Here is a 14,394-nt window from a genome sequence, read left to right as displayed (position 1 = left end):
AGAGGGATCAGGCTGCTCCCTCTCCCTCCCCCGACTCTTTTTGTACTTGGTAAATTGCCTTCACCTTCGGAGGGAGGAGGATAGATCGCCAGATAAGCCCCAGGGTAGGGAAGGGAAGCGGGGAAGGGACCCGGCGGGGGCCTCGCCGCCTGCCCTGACCGCTCGCTCATCCCCGGCGCGGCAGCCGCGGGCAGGCGCTGCCCGACCCCCGCTGCCGCCACGGTCAGCTGCCGCGAAGAGGCGCCGGGGCCGCCGCCCGCCGCTCCGCTCCGTCCCGCTCCGCGCCGCCCGGTCCCCTCCGCCCCCGCCACGCTCCGGGCGGGCGCAGGCCGTCCCAGCTTGTCGCATCTCCGCCAGACGCAGCCCCGGCTGCCGCCGACGGGTGTCCCGCCCGCTACCTGCAGCCGCAGGACTCCACTACCATGTCCTCGTACTGCTTGTACACCACGTTGTTGCCCGCGTCGATGTAGAGGATGCTGATGGGAGTCAATTTGGTGGGGACGCAGCAGCTGGGAGGCGTGGAGCCGGGGTCCATGGAGTTCATGAGGGTCTGGATGATGGCGTGGTTCGTGGGCTCCAGGTGGGAGCGCAGCGGGAAGTCGCAGACCCCCTCGCAGTGGTGGGCCTCGTACTCCAGCGGAGCGATAATCCAGTCGTCCCAGCCCAGCTCCTTGAAGTTGACGTGCAGCGGCTTCTTGCTGCAGCGCAGGCGGGACTTCTTGCCGTGCCGCTTGCCGTGCCGGCTGGCGAAGGCGGTGCGCCGCTGGCGCCGGGGCGGCGGGCGGCGGGCGGAGGGCGGCGGCGGCGGCGGGGCGGCCAGCTCGGCGCGCAGCTCCCCGAGGAGGCTCCGCCGCCGGGCGCGGGTGAAGACCACCAGCAGCGCCCGCTCCTGCGGCGGTCGCGTCCGCCGCCCGAAGCCCAGGCCCCGCAGGTCCAGCCAGCGCGGAGGCCCGCGGCCCGCCGAGGCCCGCAGCTCCAGGCACAGCCGCTTCGAGGGCCGCTGCTCCCGCAGGCCCTGCCGCACGTCGAAGACCTCCCAGCCGGCGGCCGGGGCCGCCCGCAGGTCCAGGGTGCGGAAGTCCAGCGGCCGCGGCGAGAGGCAGGGGAAGAGCTGCATGTCCAGCGGGGCGGCGGGTGGCGGGCGGCCGCGGGGGGCCCGGCGGAAGACCCGCAGCTCGGCCCCCACCAGCTCCTCCGTCTCGGAGAGGGTCGATACATCAAACACATACTGCTGCCGCCTCAAGGCAGCGGGCGAGAGATCGTCTGCGAGATAAAAAATAATTACAGTTAGTTGCGCTCAGGGGGATCTGCCGAGAGGTCTCCGAGGAGGCGAAGGGCGGGCAGGGCCGCCGGCTGCCCGGCCAGGGCCTCTCCTGTCCGCCTCACCCCGCCCGCCCTCCAGCCGGGTCCGCACCCGGATCGGGACCAGGGGCTCCACTGGGAGCCGGGACTGAGCCGGGCCTGGGGGAGGGCGGGGAGAAGAAAGGAGAAGGAGAAGGAGAAGGAGAAGGAGAAGGAGAAGGAGAAGGAGAAGGAGAAGGAGGAAGAGAGAGAAAGGAGAGGAGAGGAGAGGAGAGGAGAGGAGAGGAGAGGAGAGGGAAGAGAAGAGAAAAGAGAAGAGAAGAAGAGAAGAGAAGAGAAGAGAAGAGAAGAGAAGAGAAGAGAAGAGAAGAGAAGAGAAGAGAAGAGAAGAGAAGAGAAGAGAAGAGAAGAGAAGAGAAAAGAGAAGAGAAAAAAAGAGAAGAGAAGAGGAAAAAAGAGAAAAGAGAAGAGAAGAGAAGAGAAGAGAAGAGAAGAGAAGAGAAGAGAAGAGAAGAGAAGAGAAGAGAAGAGAAGAGAAGAGAAGAGAAGAGAAGAGGAGGTATGCAAGGACCCGTGCCAGACAGACCTCTCTCGCGCGCCAGAGGCAGCCCCTGCTCCCCACACATCCTCTGCCCGTCAGCCCCACCAGCAATGTGGGACTGGCAACGTTTGTGTGCTGATGTACATTACGCACACATATATACATATACACATATATATTCTCCTTCAAGAGAAAAACCTGGACTTCTTTTTTGACACATTGGTGTACAAAGTGCAGCACAGAAAGCAAACCAGATTCCCCTGAGCTGCTTTCCAATAAAATGTTTACAACACAGAAAATACAAAAATTCCCAAAGCCCCTGGGTTTCCCCAGAAGCTAGCAAAGCCTGTGTAGATTTCAATAGTAAAAGTGTCACTGGAGCCTCTGTTCAGCAGCCCCTCGTCTCTTTTCCAAGCTCAGCCCACTCCAGAGGGAAAAACGGAGACTCAAGAAATATACATACATCCTCCTGATATTTATTGATCTCAAAGGTCGTTGCGATTCCTAATCAGTGTATTTCACAACCTCGTCTCTACCTGACAGGTCTGAGGGAACCTCCTGGGGGGCAGGAGGGACAACGGGATGATTTATGCAAACCAACACCTTCAGGCGCGCCACGGCAATGTAAAAATCAATGCGGATTAACGCGCAGTTAATCAATGCGGATTAGCGACCTCGAAAGTCGCCCTGCGCTGCAGCGTGTGCCCCCCAGACGCCAGTAGGCAGAGGGAGCGCGGACAGGGAGTCCACTCCAGGCCACGGGAGCCCACGGCAGAGCCTGTCTGCGGCCGGGCGCATCTCCCCGCCCCGCGGGGACCCGCCGTGGGGGGCCCCGCCGCCCACACGGCATGCCCGGCTGCGGAGCTGGATGTCCGCCGGGCACCCCACACCTGCCCTGCCCCCGAGGAGAGGAGACTGGAGCACGGCCGCTGCCCTCCGCCTCCCCCCCGGCCTGGCACAGAGGGTCGGGCGGGGAGAGGACGGGAGTTCACGGGCCGGAGCCGCCCCCGCCCTGGCCGCGCTGCGCTCCGCGGGGGCTGCACGCCAGGGGGGAGCGGTGTGGATGTAGGTCAGGCCCTTCAGGCATCCCGGGGAATTTGGACCCAGGCTTGCCGCATCCCTGCCCCTGCCTCCCGCTGCAGGGTCGCAGGTGTCCCCGCGGCGAGGCTGCTCCTTCCCCAGCGAGGAGCGCACAGCCGGGACCGACAGGCAGCCCGGCCGGCCGCGCACCCCTCGGGAGGGACTCGGAGGGATTCTGCAAAAAACACGCACACAGCCCGAAAAATGTCGTCACAGCCCCAGATGACGACAACAGCTGCTCTATCGAGGTGCTGAAAAGTGAAATCCAGCGGGAGCTGCCTGCAGGCGCTGGACGGTCTCGGCAGCGCAGCAAGGACTGAGCAGGATTTGGCCCATGGGTCGCTTGTGGATTTGGGGGTGTTTTTCCCCCCTTTCACACGCTTGGGCAGGCGAGTCCGGGGGCTGAGGTGCACCTGTGTTGCGGGAGGGGGGTCCGACAGCTCAGGAGAGCTCTGGGGCCATTGTCCACTTCTTCAAGGGCGTCCCGGGCAGGACTGGGGGCTTCAGACAGAAGGCGATGTGCATCCTTCGGCAAGAACGCGCGGGTCTCCTTCCTCCTTCTCCTGCTCCTCCTCGCCTTTGGCTTTCCTCGCCTTTGGCTTTCCATCTGTCAGATGCCCGGGCATCCGACACGGCGTAGACAGGTCTCCTGACCCCGCCGAGCTGCCGCCCACCTTCCTCCAACGGCTTCAGCGACCCTCGAGGAAACCAGATCAGCGCCTTCCTCTGCCCCCATCCCCGGCTTTAGGGTGTGGGCAGAGCCGGGCCTGGGCACAGCTCCGCTTTTAAGCCATCTCTCTGCTTGGGGGGGCTCAGGTTTGCTTTCAAAGGGAGATGCTCGCCCTGTTTGGTACTCCGTGTCGCGATGGGGTAGAGGTGGAGGAAGAGCTGCCTCCAGCCCGCTGTCCCCCCGGAGCAGACCCCCGCCCCACTCGCCTGCCTTCCCCCCCCCACTCCCGGCTGGTGCCCCGCCCTACGCCCCCCACATCCCGGCCGGGGTGCAGGAGGGGCGCGGCACTGCCGGCCGCCCGGGCTTTCGGGGAAAGGGAGGACAGCCCTTTCCCGGGGGATGGGGGGGACACAGAGGTGACACCCCCACCCCGGGAGGCCCCTCACAGGCGGGCGGCTGCGGCACGGGGACTTGGCCCCCTCGGGGGTAACATCCAGGCGTGCGGGTTAGACGGGAGGGAAGCGGGGAGAGGCTGAATCCCCGCTGCTGAAAGCTGTTTATAAAGGGTCTGCAGACCCCTCTCATGCGGCGGGGCGGGGGGGTGCGCCTACAACGCGCTGCCCAGCAGCACCCTCTGAAGCTCCAGCCTGGCGGAGGTTGAAAGCGTTGCACGGCCGCTCCGGCTGGCTCGGCGGCATGGCACTGGGGACACGGACGAATGGCAGAGAAATGTGTCCCCGGGCGAGCGGGTCTCCGAGCCGGGTTTAGGCAGCACCGACTCTGCGCTGGAAAACTCCCACTGGTTCATGCAGCTGCCGGCTCCCGCTCCTCTCCCCGAAAGGGGCAGGGCTGCCGGTTGCTTCAAATAAGCAGCTTTGAATCCGATCAGATAAACGCTATTTATTCAGTCTTGTAACTTAATAATTCCAGATGAATACATAATCCTAAACCAGTACTGGCTCGCTCCCAGCGCAGTCGAGAGGGTGGGAAAAGCAGCGGAGGGCGGGGAGGGAAAGCGGTACCTCCGGAGCCTCCGCAAACCGGGGAGGGATGTGTTTGGTTTGGGGACCCTTTGTTCCAGCGAAGCTACCGCCTTCCCAGCACACAAAGAGCGGCAGCAGCGACGGCGTGGGGACACCCTGGCTGTCCCTCTTCCCGCCGTGTGAGGAGCACACGCATCTTGGGGCTTGTCCTCTTCAGCTTTCCTTTAAACCCAAGGAGCGGCTGGGGTGAAATACAGGGTTTCTAACAGCCAGCTCGAGATCTGCCGTTTTCTCAGGCCAGTTGAGGTTGTCATTATCTTTATTCCCGTTACCAAAAGAGAGGAGCAAAGTCATCTCACATCCAGCCGGACTGGGGAAAGCCACATTGCAGAAAACGCACCAGAGGGGTGGGTTTGTATTTGTAACGTTAATTTAATGAACGTTAGTTACGCAGTGAGTATTAGCATTATTTCGAATCTCCGTTGTTTATTTTTTCGGGTGAAGATAAAACAATGGGAGCAGGAAGCGGGGCAGAAGAAGGGAGCAGATCTATTTGGAATTTAAGCGTGTGTCAGCGGTGGGGACGGTGGCCGAGCTCCGCTCTGCCCTTCCCAAAGCGCCCCGGCATCTTCCGCGGAGCGGGCCGGGCCGAGGGGGCTGCGCCGGGCCCACGCCCGCCTCCTCCGCCGCTTTCCTCCGCTGTGGGGTGGCGGCGGTTTTATCATCTCCAAGGTTAAATGAGTGACTGGGTTGGGACGTTTCCTTTAACTCCCGATGTGAACCCTCTCCCGCGTCCCGCGTTCGCGATCCCGGCGGCAGCCTGGGCTTTGAGGCGAGCCGGGGGTTAAGGAAGGCTACACAAAGTTTCCCTTTTCATGGCAGATCAGGTACTGGGCTCCCAGCCAATTCATCAGGGCTCAGATCTTAACTTTACATCACTGCAAATTATACCCAAACCACATTCAAGAAGAATTTTCCCATTCCCGAATTCTCTTTCAAGTCGTATTTAAACTCGCAAACCAAAAGCACATTTGCAGTTTAAAGACCCTTTGTAGGCGCTCGCTCAACAATAATCTGGAAATTAAAACACATATCCCTCGTAATTACGAGGGGCTGCCCACACGTCGTCTGCAGAGTCGCAAGGCTGACAGGTATTTCTTTCGGAGCATTACCCGAGCTGTGGAAACAAGAGGCTGACTCTCCATGTGTGGTATTTCTCCGCATCTCCCAGCGCCTGCCTCGCTGTGGTTTTTTATTACACCGGGTGATTAGATTTAAATGTTTCGTTCGCTTCGCTATCGAGTAACTGGGAAAGACCACACCTTCCTCGGACGAGTTCTCAGTCTTGCCAAAACCCCGGCGAGCTGATGGGGATCTGGTTCCTTTTTTTTTCCCCCCCGGAGTGGGGAGGCACCTGGCTGCAATATACCTTTGATCACCTCTTTACCGTACCTGCACCGGGAAGGCTGCCTGCCCTCGCCGCCGCCCGCCGCCGCCCCCCGCCGTCCCCTTGTCCCCACGAGCGACGCTCGGCCCTCGGGCGCAGAGGGACCGCCGCAACACCCGCCAGGCGTCCCGCGGGGCTCCGGGCCCCTCGGCTGTCGGCATCGCCCCAGGAGAATTGCCGAGGTGAAGAGGGTCTTCCTTGGGGGGTTTCTACTTGCTGTAACAGACATTAACCGAATCCCCTTCCCTTTCCCCGTTTGCCGCCTTTTCGCTACCCGAAATACTTCGATCGAGGAGAAATCATTCCTCCAAAATCATTCGTGTTGAGAAAATCGGACTGAATATTCCCAGCGCTCCGAGCTAAGAAATGGAGCGAGGGAACTCTTTGAAGGATATTTCTGAGCCATATAATGTGGAAGCGCCGGGATACAGCAACACAACATACAAATCTGGACACAACTAGCAAGGACTGAAACGTCCCCTTTCGCTCAGAAACCAGACTTCAAGCACGCAAGGACGCCCAAGTTCAGTTCTAGCCTGCCCCGAAATCGCAAGGAAATGAGCCGGCTTTTTTTTTCTAGGGGACTGCGAAGCGAGGAGGAAAATGAGGAGGTCGAGCCTCCCGGGTGCCGTGTCCAGTGCCGGGCTGGCCCCGGGCTGCGCCGGGTTTTCTCCCCGCGGGACGCTCGGCTCCCGGTTGTGGCCAGCCACGGCTGCGGTACGGCATCGCCCCGCGGACGGCGGAAACCGAACACCCCCGAAGCGGAGAGCTCGGTCCTACCGTCCTCAAAAAAAAAAAAAAAAAAATTTAAATGCGGCCTCTTATCAAGCCCCGCAGGGGGCCTTCTGGATTTAAAAAATAAAAATATCACGATCGGGTCCGAAATGAGACACCGGAATGGCTTGATAGGCTTTAATTACTCCTTCTCGTCAGCACAGTGGCTCCGCGGCCGCGCACCGCCCCGCCGAGCTGCCTGTGCCTCGGGGTTGCGTCCCCCGGCGCCTGCGGGTTTGGCTTTCCCCCGCCGCCCTCCCTGTCCCGCGGCGTTTCTGTGCGCAACCCCCCGCTCTAGAGCGAAAGAAACCAACCGACCAAAAATTAATACTAATAAAAAATGAGCCCCCCTCCGGAACCCACGATTTTCAGGAGGGAGAGACGAGCGGTGCGGCCGCGGCTTCCGAGGGGACGCGCCGCTGCCCGCGCCCCAGCCCCGCGCAGCGCTCGGCTCGCTCCCGCAGCTTCCGCAGCCCGGGGAGGAGGGGGAAACAAACCCCTAAATATCCCGCAGCCGCAGCCCTCTCCCCGCGCGCCGCCTGCCCCCGCGCTGCCGGCTCCGCGGGCGCGCAGGCCCCGCCGGGCCGGGCTGGGCCGGGCCGCTCGCTCCTTGCCCGGGCGCACGGTGGGGATGAGGAGCGGCTGCTCGCTGCCGCGCTCCAGCCGTCTGGTCTGCATTAGTGTTTTTATAAGGGGCTCAAACAAATCGAATACAAGGTCACCAAATAATTAACAGTTGTGAATTCCCTCCTTCCCCATTAAAATACTTCCCTGCTTATATTTCATTTTCCTTCTGCCAACGACAACACTGCCTGGGCAAAGGCGCTGCACAGATTACACTGTATTGCAGCTTTCGGTCCACCCAGAAACCCGCTGCTTTGCATAAACATGTTGCACTAGATGAACTTCAAGTGGGATTTACGCTCTTTCCTTCTGCCGCATGCACAGCCGGGCCATTTCCAGCTCCTGCACGCAGGATCTCCCCTTCCTCCTGTCCCCTCTCCTCACACCCCTCCCGACCCTAATGGCAAGAGGAAAATAACCCTGGTCGGACCCCTGCCCGTCTGAATCAGCTGCCTCTCAACTGAAACACGAAACTGCACAAAGAAAACGGGGAGGGAAAAAGGAGACGATCTTGACCCATTTCGGTTTCTCCGTCCCTTAGGCGCGGAGCTCAACACTTCGTACGCGAGAGCCCGGCCGCGGTACCGTGGCTGCGGGCAGCTCGGCAGACACAAAAGGGAAAGGCGAGGTGAACCCACGGCAGCCGGCCCTTGTGCCATTCCCTTCCCACGGGAGATCCCTTTGAAAATCGCGCTCCCTCGCACCCCGACTATTTCTTTTTGTTTTCGGTTTGTTCCGAGCCGTGCCGCGTTTCTTGCTAGCTGTGGATTTGCTTGTTTATAGCTCCCTTCTCCAGCTCCCTCTCGCTTTTTTTTTTTTTTTTTTTTATCCTGCCTGGTGGAGTCCTTGCAGCTCCTAATTGTCCTGCCTTACTGTGGAGCTCCAATGCTGGGGGTCCTGAGGCCAGCGAGAGCACCATCTGCGTTTTAATGAGTTACTTCATGTGCCAACAGTAATTTTCCTACATTCAGCTAAGTCCTGTCTGATCTTGCGACCGTAACAAGGGGGAGCGAGTGGGGGGCGGGAGGGGGTGGAGAAGGCGAAATTGCAAACCCTTTCCCCCCTTTCTGCGCTCTTTTTCTACCGCTGGGAAAAAAAAATATACATATATATATAACGCAGTAGTGTGGCTTTCCTCTGTCTCGAGCTGGCCTGAAAGCGATCTGATTAGCTTCAAGCGGGAAGGAAAGAGAGAGCAGGAGAAGAGGAGCGGTTGTTGGTGTCGGCAGAGAAGCGCTCTGCCCCTCTCAGCTGGGGAGGGCGGTGCGACGGGCTGGCTTGGGGGCTGCTGCGGCCGGGGGCTGCTGCGGGCAGGAGCCGGCAGCCGAGCTGCCTTTGCCGCGGGACGCTCTCACGGACACGCAGGCACAGCAGCCCACGGCGTGCGGGCAGGGTATTTCTCGGCAGGACTAAAAGCTGCTTCGCGCTTCTCTCTCGGCTGCTGTCCCCCCGAAATCCTGCGCTGAGGGATGCCGTGCGGCAGGAGGGACGGCCACCGCCGCCTCCCCCGGAGCTGCCGCTTAGGTAAAGAGCAGCCCATCCAATTGGGTCAATTTGGGCGACTATATTGTCTGCAAATGAATTGACAGAAAATCCCCCGCCCCCAGCTTTCCCTGAGCAAAGACTGTTCATCATCAGCACAACTCCAGCTCGCCAATTAATTGGGCTAGGAGCCCACGGGGAGGTGGGCAATAAAATAGCTACCACTTCAGAGGAACGGAAGCTCTCTTGAAGTTTTCTGGTGATGTGCCATTGGCTGGTCCGCTTCATTATGGGAGACTAGACAATATTTGATATGTTATGACATGAACACTCAATTAGATCACTGAGTTGAAATACTCCAATCAGTGGCTTGATGCTAAGCAACCCTCAGAAGGTCCAGCAGAAGGTCACAGCCTGTGACACATCAAATCAGAATCAGTGGGGAAAAGTGAGGCTTTTCCTTAATCAAACCAGGACTTCTGTTAGCAAATCACTTCCCCCGGAGTAGAATCTGCCATGCAGCGACATGAGCTAAATTTGTTAAATTAACTGTCTTTCTTCTGATTATCAAGAATAAGAGGATCTTGAGCGCGCTCTGTTTCCCAGCGGCTCGCAGAGTCAGCACCCCGTCTCCTTTCTGGGAGGGAAAGCGGGCCAGCTCCTTTCTGACGGCCGAACTTTCGAAGCCATATTTCTAGAAAGCGAGTCCTCTTCCCCCCTACCCCCCCTTTTAACAGCGACGAAGAAAACAACTCCGATAAAGCGAAGGCGGAAAGCAAAACCCCGTGTCCCCTCTCCCCTCGGAAACGTCTGGGCGCTTCCGACCGCGGGGGACACCCACCGTGGGCTCTTCCCGGCACCCACCCGAGCCCAGAGGGGCGTGACGGGCACCGAGTCGGGAAGGGAAGAGCCCTGCCGACCCCCCTCCGCGGGGGAGGACCCCTCGAGTCCCCGAGGCGATGGAGCAGGGGGCTGAGCCGTGGGTGCCGGGCGGAGGGGGGTAGAGGCTACCGGCTTGGGGAGGCGGCGGAGGGGGTTGGTTTGGGTTCGGTTTGGTTTGGTGAGCGAGCGGCTCCCGTAGCTCCAGGGAGCCGTGCGGCTTTCCCGGCGCTGCGTTGTGCCCTGAAAGGGCTCGGAAGTGGGGAGGTGGGCGAGCTCCCCCGGCTCCCGGCAGCTGCGGGGCGCCGCTGCCAGCCGCCGGCAGGTACACAGGCAGGGGCCCGCGGCAGGGGGGGCATGAACGGAGGGGAGGGTCTTCAAATCGGGGGAGGGGGGGGCGAGAAGGAAAGAATGCACAACCTTCATTAAGAACCTGTTAATTAGTCTGTCGTTAATGGCTCGCAAGCCAGGGTAACGTAAAAACAAAAAAAGGGGGTGTTTTGAGGGAAGGGAAATTTTTCTCTGGGTCGCCGAGGAGCCTCCACACGCCGCCTCGGGTGCGAGTGGTAAAACAACGAGAGAAAAGCAAAGCAGGGCCCCAGCCGGAGCTGCAGGTCGCGAAGGGGTCCCGGGAGCCCCGCGGCACCGGTGCTGCCCGGGATGAGCGGAGGCAAGGCCTGGGGCCCGGCTGGCCACGGGCTCCGCCGCCCGCCCCGTCCTCTCTCTCCTCCGGGCTCCCCGCCGCGGGGCAGCGGCCCCTGCTGCCACCCCGGCCCGGGGATGGGTGAGGACCGGCCCCGCACACACCAGGCTTAAAAGACGTAGGATGCGGCTCCGAAGCACACGGCGATTCCGGGCGGCCCCTGCTGAGCCCCGGGGCCGGGAGTTACCTGGGCTTCAGGCTGCCCCCCCGCAAGCGGAGCCGGCTGCGTCCCAGCCCCAGCGCTTTCAAACGGGGCTGGTGCTCTGCCAGGTAACCCCGATAAAGCGACCCTACGCGAGAGCAGCTTTAGACAGCATATGTTTGCCCTCGGTCAGTTTGAACTTTCTATTTGCCTTACGGCCGCAGCGATAAGAGCGATCCTTTCCTCGGCAGACGGAAAGAAACCAGAAGAGCGATTTTTTTTTTTTCAAGGTTGCATTTACACTCAAAGTGCGCCTGCAAAGCTGGGGCGTGTCTCCCACCACCCCGTGATGATTCGGAGGCGAACACGCGTGTTTCTCGCACGCAGCATTTGCGGCTCCCGCGGTCCGGGTTTAACGCGGCGGGGAAGTTTGCTTTAAAATAAAACAACGCGATCCACAATTTACCGAAAGATCCACTTTTCTGCAACACCGAGTGGGGGGAAAAACCACCATTGACCGGAGCAACGCGCTCCCCGCCTCCCCAGCGTCAGGCTCCGCGGGACGGCAGCCGCACACGGCGGAGCGCCGCGGGAAGGGGCGTCCGCAGCCCCGAGGGGACGATGAGGGGCGCGGGACGGGGAGGGCAAAACTTACCTCGTCCCCTGTCTACAAAACTAGTGATGGTGTTGGCGGACTTGGACGACTGAAAAAAGCTGGCGTTGATGCCCAGTTTCTCCGCGATGGAGTAAGTCCTGAACAGAGACAGCATGTACTCGTGGGGTTCCGCCCGTGAGAGCGTCCGGCCCACGGCGTGTCCCTCTTGCCGCGGGCGGTTCTCCCGTGGGGACCGCGGCACCCTGCGGCCCCGTCCGCCCTTGGAGGAGGCGGCGAGCTCCGAGGCGGCGGGGAGGGAAGCCGAGAGACAGCAAGGTAAATCCCAGAGGAGGCTGGCGAGAAAGGCGGCAGAGAGCAGGGCCCGGCGTGCATTCATAGCGAGAGGCGGCGGCGGTGGGGAGGAAGAGGAGGGCGGCCCGACGTGCGGCTCCGGCGGCCCACGGAGCGGCGCGGGGACTGCGCGGCGGCGCGGCGCGGAGCAGGGACTGCACCCGGGCGGGCTCGGCCCGCAGCAGCCCGCCCCGCCCCGTGGGTACCGCCCCGCCGCGGACCGCCCCTGGGGGCACCCAGACCACCCCCGCGGGGCGGGACACCCCGCCGTCGGGTGCTCGGGGGTCCCTTTGCTCCCTCCTCGCTGTGGACTCCACGCGGGAAGCGGACACGAGGGCCGGGGAGAGATGCTGCGGGTCCTGCCACCACCCTCCGGGTACCGCTCCTCGCCAACCGGGCAACGCTGTGGTGCGTTCAGGTGCCGCGGGTGCTGTGGTTTCGGTGTGGGCAGACTCCCGCAGTGCTAATGATCTTGCTCAAGGCTCTCCGTATTCCCACGGTTATGTGCCTGTCGAAAGCTTGACACAAAGCAGGGGTCTCTCAAGAAGAAGAGTTTGGCAGAAAGTGGGGGGTCTCGCCATGGGATCCTCCAGGGCCCAGCTAGCGGGCAGCCTCAAAGGCAGGCCCTGTCACTCATCACAGAGGGAAGGGAAAGCACAGGAGCGAAGAGCCAGAGTCCATTCTCCTTCTCTCAAAACCTGCACACCCACCAAGAGGGGACCAGCCTGAGAGGAGCATGGTGCCAGGCTGGGCCCTGGGAAAATGCAGTGATGGGCAGGCAGCACCAGCAACATAAGTGGGGCAGCCTGGCAGGCAGGAAAGCATCCTCTAAGTGTGGCACAGATCCTCCTGGTGCTGGTCATGTAGAAGACAGCAGCGGACCTGTCTTCTGCAAGAGGATTCATCCAGCCCTTTTCATTTGGCTTTTCAGAGGTGCATCCCCCACCATAAGACTTGTGTCAGCTCTCCAAATGGTTTAATCCAACCACCTATCTAGGGTTCACAGCCACGGACAAAGCATGGCAACAAGCTTGCATTACTCTACCTGTCTTGTTCCCTCCTTGCTTCTTCCCGACCTCATTCTCATCTTCCTGCCTGAACCATGGCACTGCTGCTGCTGGCAGCCACAAGCCACCCTCCTCCACTTCCCCACATTGCTTTCCTTTGCCCTGTGCTGAGCTTCCCTGCTCTCCTCTCCTGATCTTCCCCCGCTGTCCCACATTCTCCACTTCTTCCTACCTCTCCTGCCCCAGCTCTGCCTCTGGTGGATTTTCCTCTCATTCCAGCCAGAGATGCTGCAGCCTGAGGGTTGTGCGTGTTTAGCAGTGAAAGCTCAGTCCATAGCAAATACAGAGAATCTGGCTTTCACCCCAGGTTGAATCTGACATCTCTGACCGTGCTCCTTCATCAGCAGCTGTTCTTGATGGGCCATGGAGTTGTACACTGGACTTGCTTGTCTTTTTCTTCCCCCTTCTCATTTTCCACCAAAAGAGGGCAACTCACACCTGGGCTGTTGGCACACTTTCAGTGCAACACACGCATCAGCAGGATGAGGCAGACCCAGCCAGGGCATATGGAGCAGGCATCTATCCTGGTAGGTCCCAGTTTGCCTTCGGCGAGCTCAGTCCCACAGTGCTCCCCAGCTCTTGGGGAGAGATGCTAGGGGAGATGAGGACCATGAAGGGGACATTCAAAGCAAATGAGGGGCTCAGGTTCCAAGTGACCCAGGCTGCATCTCCACTAGGGAAGAAGATAACTCCAAGGCAGGGGCTCACATGTTGCTCTGCAACCCTCCACACATGGCTTAGCGAGCTCCCTGGCGTGGTTTTGGCCCATGCCAGCTAGCACTTTCCCAGCCACTGTCCAGGCCTGTTACAAGTTACAGCTTGTGCCAGCGACCATCCCCAGATGGCTATTTGGATGTGACATGTGCATGTGGGACACATTGTATAGCTTGGATTAGAGAATGGGGCCCGTCATAGCCTTGGCTTCTTTTTAGTAGGATAGATGTACTGCGAGGTGCTGGCAGATGAACTGTGAAGAAACAGGGCTACAAAAGAGTATCAGTGACAGTGCAGAAATGAGGCAAGTGTTCTGCAAAACCAATTCCCACATCGCTCCGTCATGGTTTTTTTTTTTCACCCCCTTTTATTTATTGTGCTTTCCCTCCTCCTGCCTATCCCCTGGCTTCACGGCTGCCCTCCTGACCGTTCCCCTCCCTTTTCATCATCTACTTTCTGCTCTTGGACCTTCCCCCCCTCCTCCTGTCCCTTTGGCTTTACTTTTCTGATTCCTCACTTTTGTTACTTCTGGTCCTCTTTCCTGCTCCCATTCTTTCTGCTCTGTACTTAGCATTCTGGCTATTTTTTTGTTTGCCATGACCCAGTTCCTTCCAGAGCCTTATCATCACTTTTTTGTTTCCTTCTGCCCCTTTTGTGCCCTCTTCACTTATTCCACGCTCCTGCCTGCTATCTCCAATCAGCTGCCCAGCTCCAGTTTCTTCTCCGCCAACTTCTGCCCAACCCTAGTTCCCCAGGCTCTTTCTTTTCTCCCCTGCTGCATTTCATTGTCCTATTTTCCTTTTCTGATATTGTTTCCACTTCCCACATCCCCTCCTTGCGGTCCCCAGCTCTGCTGCTGCACGGCTGCCTTTTCCCACTCCCACCCCGCTGGTTTCCAGGGTCCCCTTGCTGCTCCGGGAGTGTCTGTTCCCTTCCTGCCTTTGTCTCTCAGTCTGCGTCTCCTCTTCCCTCTTTGTTCTCAGCTTTTTCCTCCCTTGGCCTCCTCCTCTCCCAAGGGAAGGTGGTTTCATACTAATGCA

At 60.1% G+C, this 14,394-nt stretch overlaps 1 protein-coding gene across 1 annotated transcript; it reads right to left on the bottom strand.

Moving 5' to 3' along the window:
* Nucleotides 1-394: 394 nt before the first annotated feature.
* Nucleotides 395-11,619, bottom strand: GDF6 (growth differentiation factor 6). The gene is made up of 2 exons (XM_068396981.1): nucleotides 11,283-11,619; nucleotides 395-1,263 (listed from the first exon to the last, which is right to left on the bottom strand). The coding sequence occupies exons 1-2, from the start codon at nucleotides 11,617-11,619 to the stop codon at nucleotides 395-397; spliced, it is 1,206 nt and encodes a 401-aa protein (XP_068253082.1).
* Nucleotides 11,620-14,394: the final 2,775 nt, after the last annotated feature.

Source organism: Nyctibius grandis, chromosome 3 (genome assembly GCF_013368605.1).
Source record: "Nyctibius grandis isolate bNycGra1 chromosome 3, bNycGra1.pri, whole genome shotgun sequence".
In the NCBI taxonomy this organism is placed as follows: domain Eukaryota; kingdom Metazoa; phylum Chordata; class Aves; order Nyctibiiformes; family Nyctibiidae; genus Nyctibius; species Nyctibius grandis.
This window is presented reverse-complemented; position numbering and strand designations above follow the sequence as displayed.

Excerpts from the sequence above, each read along its gene's own strand:
- GDF6 (XM_068396981.1), bottom strand. The coding sequence starts at position 11,619 with ATGAATGCACGCCGGGCCCTGCTCTCTGCCGCCTTTCTCGCCAGCCTC. Across the intron at positions 1,264-11,282 it reads TTTTGTAGACAGGGGACGAG|ACGATCTCTCGCCCGCTGCC; the intron begins GTAAGTTTTGCC and ends TTTATCTCGCAG.